Source organism: Populus nigra, chromosome 2, assembly GCF_951802175.1.
Source record: "Populus nigra chromosome 2, ddPopNigr1.1, whole genome shotgun sequence".
Taxonomy (NCBI): domain Eukaryota; kingdom Viridiplantae; phylum Streptophyta; class Magnoliopsida; order Malpighiales; family Salicaceae; genus Populus; species Populus nigra.
Window position 1 is genome coordinate 36971042 of NC_084853.1, and position 10778 is coordinate 36981819.

Sequence of the window (10778 nt, forward strand, 5' to 3'; positions counted from 1 at the left end):
TTTGATATATCAAATAAAAAATATTTTATTATCAGCCTTATAAATACAACATGTATTAAAAAATCAAAAATGCCTTAATTACCTCGATGTGTAAACGACACAACAAGCCTGAAATTCCGTATAAGTAGATAAGGGCTAAGGCGTTAATCGCTGCCCCTTATGATATGTTGGCTAGTAGTTTGGTTGGTATCGAATCGGTACTCACACGTGTTGAGAAGTGACAAATGGTTAAAGCATCTTCTCTTTCTTTCCTTTTCTATGTTTTCTTTCTATAACTAACAATGCATCACTTAAACATTTCATAAACACACGTAAGCTTGATAATTATATTTGATGTATCCCTTATAAATTAGGTCCATCGGAACACACGTAAGCTTGATTAATGATTATATATTTCATAAACACAACGCAATATTAACATGTTTAGTTAGAAAGATAAATATAAAGATATATAAAAATAAATTTATTTTTAAAACAATTTATTATTTTGAAATTGGAAAGATATGGGATGAATGTTTTTTTCATCCTATAAAAAAATTTTAATTTCAAAATTATCTGTAACATTATTCATTTTAAGTTGGATAGCCACAACAATCCTGCTTATTGTTTTGATCGGTAGTTCCACGAAAAATTCTGTTTTTTAATTAATTTCTTAAATTAGTTTTTCTACTTAAATTAATTGCATCTACCAATAAAGACAGGTTGAAGGTTAATCTCTAAATTTCTCTTATTCTAATTTTATAAATAATAGATGGTTATTATTGAGGGTTTTTTTTAATAAATGGTAAATTCTTTGTATTCCTCTAATATAACTCAATTTTTATTAATCTTTGTTTCTTTCCACCTATAATGGCCTTTGATTTTATGTATATTCATAACTATTTTACAAAGTTAATCTCAATTCCTTTTTATTGAAAGGTACAACAATTATTGTTGTTGTTATTGTTAAATGATATTCATGAAAAAAATGTTTTATTTGCTGAAAATTATTAAAACAAGATTTACCACAAAAAATCATTAGCTAAAGCTAATTGGAGTGATGCTTATGAGCAAAATAAACATAATTAAAAAAAAAATTCATCTTGGATCATAAAAAATTACATAGCCCTCCATGAGAGTGTTATTGAAGGTGCTTTTATAAAACGCTATGAAAACTAGATATTAGGGTACAATAAATTTGCTCTCTTTGAGTTTGTCCTCATAAGTGAAGAGCTCACACCCTAGAGTTTTAGATGGATAAGTAGCTTATCTATGAAAATTAAAGTGTCACTTTATGAGAAAAGCATAAAAAAATGCTTTGCATAAAAAATTGGAACTTGGCACTATTAATGTGGTAGGAAAACTACCCTCCATAAAAATAAACATGTTCATGGTTGTTTATTTCAGTGTTATTGCTAATTAGAAAGGTAAGTTACTTACTAGTTGGATTGTATTATATATGGGTTTTCTAATCTAAACTCCTCAACCTTTAAGTTTTGCCTCTAAAAGTTTCTCTTTCCTATTCTTTCTCATGTAGATATAGGTAATGATTTTATTTTATTTCATATTATTTTTTTTAATAAAAAATGGAATTCCATAAGAAACTTAATCCTCTTTATCTATATATAATAAATTCTTTATAAGTGATAAACTCAAATTTAATAGGCCCCAAAAAGACCCTCAAAAGGCCTCATTCAATGTACTATGGCTCACTGACTTCACGGGAGGAGCTCAACTCCATGGGCTCTCCCTAGGAGAAGTGGTAGTTGAGGGTTCAGAGCTAATACATGTCAATTTTAACTTAGAATATTTAAAAAACTTACAACTCAGATGAATGAAAATTTTATTGGATGTGGTCTTTTTGCAAAACATCACTAGAACAATCATAAGAGGTTGAAGAAAAAATGTCGAATTGCAATAAACGTGCTTAGTTATAGTGAATTTGGTTAGAATGATGGGAAACAATGTGTGGTAATGGATAGCAAACAAGTACTAAAAGAGTTGTTAAAGATGTTTCAATTTATTTTAATTATCATAGCTCGTACTTTAAGTTAATTGTTTTCATCTAATCATTTTAATACCCCAAGCTTGTAGTTTATATCAATTATGCATTTATTTACTCATTACAATGATCATAGCTCATGCTTTATGTTAATCTCATTTGTCGAATCATCCCAATATCTTTCATAGGTGGTTTATATCAATCTTATCCAATACTTATAATTCAAGCTTTGACCCCAATATATGGTCATAAATCATGATTGATATATTTAACTCTTACTTAACTTGGATTACGGTTTCATTAACCCTGATCATTATAATTAACTCATATTTAACTTAAATTATGGTTTCATTGACCCCCAATCAATACATTTAACTTATACTTAACTTCGATTATAGGTTCATAATCGTGAATTATGTTTAAAGCTGACCCTATTTATTTACTCAATTTAATACCCTTTAACTCAAGCATTAATTTAATATGGGATTCATCATACTATTTTTTTAATCACGATTCATGCTTTAAGATGTTTGAATTCACTATTTTATTCAGATAATCATCAACCCCGTGTATCCCCTCAATCGTATTTATTATTACATTTCAATACTCGTAACCTATACTTTATATCTATTGTGTATTTATCAATATATTATCATTCTTGTGGCCTATGCTTACATCATCCTTATATTAATTGATCAATTTTGACAATTTATAATGTGTTTTACATTAACCATATTTATTGACTCGTTTCCATGGTCGTGATCTTGTGCTTCAAGACATTTTCTAATCCCTACTATTACGATTGGCCTAATATTCATAATAACCCTTATCATTATAACTGGCTTAGATTTCTAAAATAACCCTTACTCATCTGATCAGCTTAGATTTCAATATAACATTCAATTATGCGGCCTATATGGCTTATTTTCTCATTATAGTCCTTGTCATTGCGACTAACATATTTTAACATTATAGTCTCTACCACTATAGCTAACTAGTTACAAATTATTTTCCTGCTTCATTGACATCTTTCATTTGATACCATTCTCCCACCCTAAATGCATGTTTTATAAGGTATTATTTTTCCCATCCCGAATGCATATTTCATTTGATACCATTTAGTCGCCTTGAAGGCATATTTTATAAGGTATCATTTTCACATTCACATAACATACTTAATTTTACTCATTGTTTCCATGTTTGCATATCGTACTTTGAATCTTCATCATTTTCACTTTCGTACATCGTACTTCATTTACTCATCATTTACTCACACTCATTCCTCGTATCGGAATCATATTCATACATTCACCTCTATTTCGTAATCGCTTACTTTTATCGATTTTTCATTCACTTACTCACATTGTATTCATATTTACATAATTAAACAAAAACAGTTCTTAAAATAAAATAAAAAAAAGGTGACGAAACCTAAAGTTTCTGCAAAATATGCTCCTCTACGAGTACCACTTCCAATATCCCTCCTGAAATTTATAATAACACATCTTGAATTAATACTCAAACTTTTTGGTCCAATTAGCACACTTATTCACATCATCATATATTTTAACATTTACTTTAAATGTCTAAACATCTCGTCATTTATTTTCGTAGTTCATTAAATGTCCCCACATTTCATCCATTAAGCTTAATGTCTAAGTTTTTTATCAACTAATTTCATATCCCAATTAAATGTCTAAACATTATGTGTAACCATTTTCCATAATACAACTCAATATCCACACATTATGTCAACCATTTACATAATCCAATTCAATATCTAATTATTTTATCAACTAAACTCAATATCTAAACTTTTCATCGATGAATTTCAATGTCTAAATATCTAAATTTTTTGTCGATAAATTTCAATGTCTAAATGTTTAAACTTTTCATCGACAAAAATTCATATCTAACATTTTATGAAACACATGGTGGGCATTGGATTTAAACTATCATATAATTGGCATTTGGACATGCCCAACCTTCTCAATCCAAATCAACAATGGTTCAATGATATACTAACTCATTTACAAGAACCACAATAACCTTAAATCTATAAATCAACATCATCACATCTAAAATATACAAATCTAATGAGTTTTCCGTACTTTTTTCATTTCAAAAAATAACAACAATAACTTAAGCTTTTAGCAATCCACATTATAGTATTCAAAACCCATCTTAAGCATTCTCAACATCATTAAAACATCATAATCAACATAATAGTCAAATTCCCAATTCCCTTAAAATTCTCAACCATGAACAACCACTTTAATGTCTCAAACTCTATAATTGGTTTCAGTTTTCTTCAATTTACTCCTATTACATAACTTCCCACACCAATCAACCAAAGGTTTAGTCAAACTACCAATTCCATACTTAAAATTACACAAACCCTACAATTTAAAATTTTATGGCTTTTCATCCCCCCCCCTCATATCAAGAAAAGAATTGAAATTAAACTCATTACCTTTGCTAATCTAACTCTAGTTAATGAGTTCTTGGTGAAAGAGACCAAAAATCCCTCATTCCTTCACTTTCAAAGCTTTCTCTCTCTAACAACACAAAATCCTCCAAATTTTTTCTAGGATTTTCAAGCTAGAATTATTTTTATAAATGCGAATCACATAAGACCACCACCATTTAATCTCATTTGAATTGAAAAAGAAAGAAAGAAAGAAAGAAAAAACTCTCATAACCCTCTCCCTCTCCCATTGATATCGCCAACCTTAAATAAAAAGGAGGGAAGACAATTTTTTTCATCTAGACATGACAATGCCACTAGTTTAAATATCATACTTGTTATTCTATCCAATCTCTGACCATCGGTATTTTTCTTGTAATTTTTTAATTTTTTGAGGTCATACGCAAATTAAATGGGAATTTTCACCCCTGATAATAAAAAATCTCCTCTTGATTTATTATTTTTTTGGTTGGAAATGATACTATTTATCACGAGATTTACACTTTCCCTTTAATTTTTTATCAAATATAACTAATTTTTGTTAAATCTTCTACCAAAATATTATTGTTTTTTTTGTCAGGGTTTATATATAATCAATCTTTTTTAAAAAAAAATAACACATAGTGTTTTTTATATAAGAACTAGAATTGACATGAGTAATGAAACCCAAACCATGTAAAATTCTAAAATCTAACAAGAAAGAAATCCTAAATAATTAGGAAAAACAATCCAAGTAGCAACTTCTAGGCTGAATTTTAGGAATGTTCCTGTACTATAATGACAATGTAATAAGGCCTTTAGGTCAAATCTCAACCTAATTCAATGTTTGAATAAGTTGTGCATATTTTTGTTTGAAACATCATTTAACATATTTAGACTTCTTCTTGAATTTGTTGCTCCACATCCCAATATATATAGTAAATCTCAATGCATTTGAATAATTTCTAGGTGTTTATCTTTTTTATATATAATTTTGGAGATTTTTTTTTCATTATGATGATGCCATGTAGGATAATACTTTATTTTTATTATTTTATTTAATTATTTCTTTACTAGGGATATATATTGGAACCAATTTAACATTTGGACACAATCTCTACCTCCTAAAAAGAAAAGGGAAAGGATGATGTTAATACACAACATTCTTATATCATCTATACAATATGTAATATTAAAAATAAGTTTACAATGAAACTTCCACGCAAGTGTTCATAAAGATTAACAGACGGGAGAGGGCCATGTCTATTTTGGAGATATATAAACTTGGGTTTTTTTTTTCTTTTGTTATGCACGGGTTATTTATTTATTTATTTATTTTTAGTTCTAGTTTTTTTGTGTGTGAACAAACACTACCTGTGGATAGCTGGTTAGTGCTAATTTAAAATCCAATTACAAGATGCAACATGAAAACACCAAGATGGGTAAAAAGACATTGATGTCAGAGTTAATCAGATAATATTTGGCAGTATGTGCTAAGATCATTTGCGAGCTTGAATTAGAAGTTTCCTTCCAAAAGCACCCCAAAAAACAAAGGAATGCGCAAAAGTCTCCAACCCCATGAAGGAGAAAGGAGAAATACAAGCATTTCTGGCTAAGTTTTGGGGAAAAAATGAGGATTCTAGATTCCCTGATCACTCACTTCAAGCTAAGAGAGCAGTTAGGGAAAAGGAGACATCATTAGAGCGGGCTGGCTGTAATTTCATTGTTTGCTTTTCGAGTTCCTGTTCTGTTTACCTTTTATCTACTTGTTTCTTTGCCTTGTTCTTATTGCCTATAAAATATATATTTACTATTGTTATGCGTACCTGAAGATCAGGTGCTACTTTGAAGTTTGATCTGATCGCTTAACGCCAAGTGAGAACATATGCTCCACTCCATTATAAAAAGAAACATGACATCCATGTAAGTCTGAGCAGAAAGTTTTGCTGAATTTTTTTTTTTTAGAAAGGTTGAGAAATGAACTCCTGATCATGCCCTGTGTTAAAAAAAACAACCCTTCGACACTATAGGATAGGATGCTACGATACAACAGACATTTATTGAGCATCAAATTCCCAGGCGCGCATATACAGTCTCTCCAGTGAATGGTCGATGTGCATGCAGGAGAGTGTGGTGTTGTGGGTATCGTACACTGCATAGATGTTTAGAAATGTGAATGAAAGTATGGCATGGTTAGTCTCCTTTCCTTCATAGAAATGTGAGAGCTTTTTCTCTGTACAGGTTGACCTAGTAGTAAGTGGCAAATACTTTACAACCACAAAGTACAAATGATAGTCGTCGAGTGAATCGATGAAAATACGAAATTTGCGAGGACTTCACGTGTCTCGTCTTGTTATTTAGCAATTATCAAGCCTTGCTTAGGCAAATAAATAAAAACAAAGAGGGCATGGTGGCAGAGGACTGCTTTCTGATCAAGATCAGCTGATGTGCGTTAATAAGGCCCAGCAAGGCTAGCAAATCCGAAACAAACAAAACGAAACAGCCTATGAAGCATGAATCTTCTCTCTAAATTATATGTGGGGTTACTGGTGCCTGGAACTACTGCTCATCCCCACAGGGCCTTTACAAGATCTAATGTCAATCTCAACCCTCTGTCTTCTTGATATTATATTATGTGCTTTCTGTCTCAAAGGAATTGGGGTTTCCTTTCTGTGACAAAAGACAATCAAGTAGATACAACCAGATCCTCATCTGAGCTCTGACTTTGCTTTGGCCACCGCACGAGATGCCTTAATTAATCATTTGAATTATTAGAGGTTGTAATTACTCGTAGCTAACCTGGCTGCAACACCATTGTGGTGGTTCTAAATTGCTAGAAAGTTTTTTTCTTTTTTTTGACATGTAATAAAAGTATAATTCACAGTATATCGCGTACGCAGCCAGCTGTAGATTAAAACTATACTGAAAATGACAAGATTGAGGCCTCCTGCAGCCCCTACTCAAATGGCTCACTACCTTGGTGTAAGCTACGTACAATATAGAGTTGCCTTTAGGCTAAGCTAGAGACCACACCGTATAGACAGACTGTGGGCGTGGGAAATGTAAACAGTACTCTCGCACAAGTTGGTGATTTCACAACGGGCAAACGGCTCTATGCCAAAGTCTCGATACATGGAAACAACAGCAAAAACAACGCAAACAACAAACAAGAAATACTCTTTTAAGTACTCCCAAACAATATATTATTCAAAAAAGAGAGAGGGGCAAAGCATCGGTTCCAGTTCCTTTGCCTTGGACCTTTTCCTTTGGCCCCTTCTCCTCTCCCATCGATACCATCCTACTCCCATGTTTCTTCCTCTGTTTCAACAAATTCACATTGCAAGGGAACGTTTAGGTTTACCTCAACTACTATTTAAACCCACTTTGATTCTCTCTCACCCTGAATTAATAACAGTCATCTTCTATTTCCTTATAAACTACATCTCTCTTTCTCTCCGCTGAAACTAAAACCCTACACCACCCAAGAATTACGCGTATTCATCATCATTAATGGAAGACAGTGTTAAAGAGAAGAGACCCAAGTTCTGCATCAATGACCACGTAGACATTCTTTTGGAAATCCTGAAACGACTCGACGGCCGCTCTCTCTGTGTTTCTGCCTGCGTCTGCCGTCTCTGGTGCACCATTGCCCGCAACGACTCTCTCTGGGAACATCTGTGCTTCCGCCACGTTTCCCCTCCTCCCTCCTCTGGCGTCCGCCCCGTCGTCGTGGCTCTCGGTGGCTACAAGAGGCTGTACATGGTGTGCGTGCGGCCCGTGCTGAGTCGACTGGGCCGATTGAGGCTTGCTGGTGACTCGGACCGGGTCAGGAGGGTGTGGACTCGGGATGAGGTCCAGCTCTCGCTCTCTCTGTTCTGTGTTGATTATTATGAGAGACTTGGGAGACTCGGTGGTGGCGGGGATGCGTCCGGATCGTCTCTCATGTTCCTCTGCAAGCCTGTTAATGTTTGATTTGTTGACTCTTTTTTTTCTTAGACTTGTTCGTTTGATTGATTGGTTAGTGCTTGAGCAACAGCGATTTCATGGTGGTCAGTCCCGCACAATAAAAAAAAATGAAGAGTGGGATTTTAGGATATGCTAGTAAACCACACATTAGCATTCGACCAAAATATTCATTAAAAAAAATTAATTAATTAATTTGTGTGTAGTCTAGATTTTATGGAATAACATGGGAACGGTTGTGTTTGTATAGTCAAGAGATAAGTATCTTAGTATTGATGCATTCCATTTAGTATTAAACTATATTAATGAACCGTGTTGGGCTACTTTATTTGTCGTATAAAAAAAAATGATGCTAAATTACTGTTATTATATTTTAATGAATGAAAAAAAAATCACTCGACTTAATAGAAAAATATCAAACCCTAGGAATTATATCATAAAAGAATAAAATCAGAAAAAAAATCAATGAAAAAATAATATTAAAAAACAAAATACCAACAAAATATAGTGAGGTTGTCAAAACCCATAAGTAGTATTATGCGAACAGGATAATTCAATAGAAGAAAAAACATATAAAAAAGTAAGGTTTAATTTTAAAAAGAATTAATCACGCGGATAAACCTCTTGTCTAGAATATTAATATAAGGATAGCATGATTGAAAAGAAAACTAAAGAAAATAATAAAGTTTATTTTTTAAAACGAACAGCTTTGAAAGATGTAATTGTAAAAGAAAACGATGTCAATTTACGTTAACTTTTCAAACTCATAACCTAAGGTAGTGACTAAACTAGAAGAACTGCATCTGGAAAGCAACTATTTAAAAACTTGGCTTTACCCAACGGGTTAACCTGTGTTTTAGGTGACCTTTGGCTTGGACCAGCCTGAGTTTCAAAAGAAATTGGAGGGAGAATTGATCCATTGTAATACGAAAAAAAACATGGGTTGACCAATGTTTCAGTTAACTTGAGGAAAATACTGTCAAAACATGAAAAAAAACCGTTTACTATTTTAAAAAAATAGTATCATTTTGACTTTTTTTATATAAAACAAAGAATGACTTAGATTAACTCAAACTAACTCACTCAACCTGTGACTCAATAATTGTTCCCCGATTGACTTTTGAATAGGGCCTAAAAACAATGGGAAAAAGCAAGGAAACCAAATCCCAATAAATAAAATGTCGTATGATAAAAAAAAGATAAAAAAATAGCAATTAAGAGAATAAAAACCTCATTTGAAAAAAAAAAAGAGGATAAACTAAAATTTTAAATTGAAAGGCAAAATTGAAAAAACATTTCAAATTAACAAATTAATTGAAAATAAAAAATAAAAATCAAGAGAATGAGGACCAAGTTTTAAAAAAATAAAAAATCAAGATTGTAGATCTAAGAATAAAATTGAAAACAAATTAAAATTTGATAAAAAGACTAAGAATTAAAATTAGAAATTAGAACTTTGATGGCTAAACCTTAAATATATATTAAAAAAAATATTGAACTAAATGGCAAAATCAAAAAGAAAAACCAAATTCACAAAAGAATTAAAAAAAAAATAAAACCAATTGTCAACAAACTCGATGATGATGGATAAATGTTTAAAAGTAATTAAAAATAACCGAAGTCAACCCAATCCAACCTTCAGAATTTGTGACACAAATCATGACACCGGATCATAAAGTAAAGGATAAACACGAAAAAATAACAATGTAAAATTCTAAACCAACCAAAATAATTAAAGATAAACTTGAAAAAAAACAAATTAAAAAAATGATTTAAAAGATGTAGATTTGAAAAGAAAGATAACCAAATTTAACACAAAAAGAAAATCAAATCAAATCATAAGTGATGAAATTGTAAAATAATTTCGATTAAGAAAAAGATAAGAACAACTAAATATAACAATCAACAGAACGAGAACCACATTTAATATAACAATAAAATATTAAGAGATAAAATCCAAAGACAAATCAATTCAATAAAGAATTTAAAACATCATAATTAAAAGAATAAGAAACAAATCTAATATAAAAACAAAGTATAAAGGGATGAAATTAAAATTAATAAATGATCCAAAACTAAATACATTGCAAGTAAAAGAATGAATATTAAATCTAGTATAAAAATAAAATATCAAGGATAGAATTGAAAAAACAAATTAACTCAATAAATGATTCAAGACCAAATAAATTGTAATAAAAAAAAATAAAGACCTAATTTAACTTAACAAATAAATACCTGAATTTTCATTTTCATTATTATTATTATTGTAATTACCAACATGATGTTTTAATAGGAAAGAGGGAAAATTGAAGGAAGGGAAAAGCTCCTTGCTAGAGCTCCCCCACGTGCTGTAAAAGAACACGCATCTCACTATCATGATGGGGTGGT

General features: G+C 31.1%; 1 protein-coding gene across 1 annotated transcript; it reads left to right on the forward strand.

The window, feature by feature from the left end:
* The first annotated feature begins 7655 nt into the window (after positions 1–7655).
* LOC133681390 (F-box protein SNE) lies at positions 7656–8644 on the forward strand. The gene has a single exon (XM_062104429.1). The coding sequence runs from the start codon at positions 7938–7940 to the stop codon at positions 8397–8399; it is 462 nt and encodes a 153-aa protein (XP_061960413.1). The 5' UTR covers positions 7656–7937; the 3' UTR covers positions 8400–8644.
* The last annotated feature ends 2134 nt before the right edge of the window (positions 8645–10778 follow it).

Excerpts from the sequence above, each read along its gene's own strand:
- LOC133681390 (XM_062104429.1), top strand. The coding sequence starts at position 7,938 with ATGGAAGACAGTGTTAAAGAGAAGAGACCCAAGTTCTGCATCAATGAC.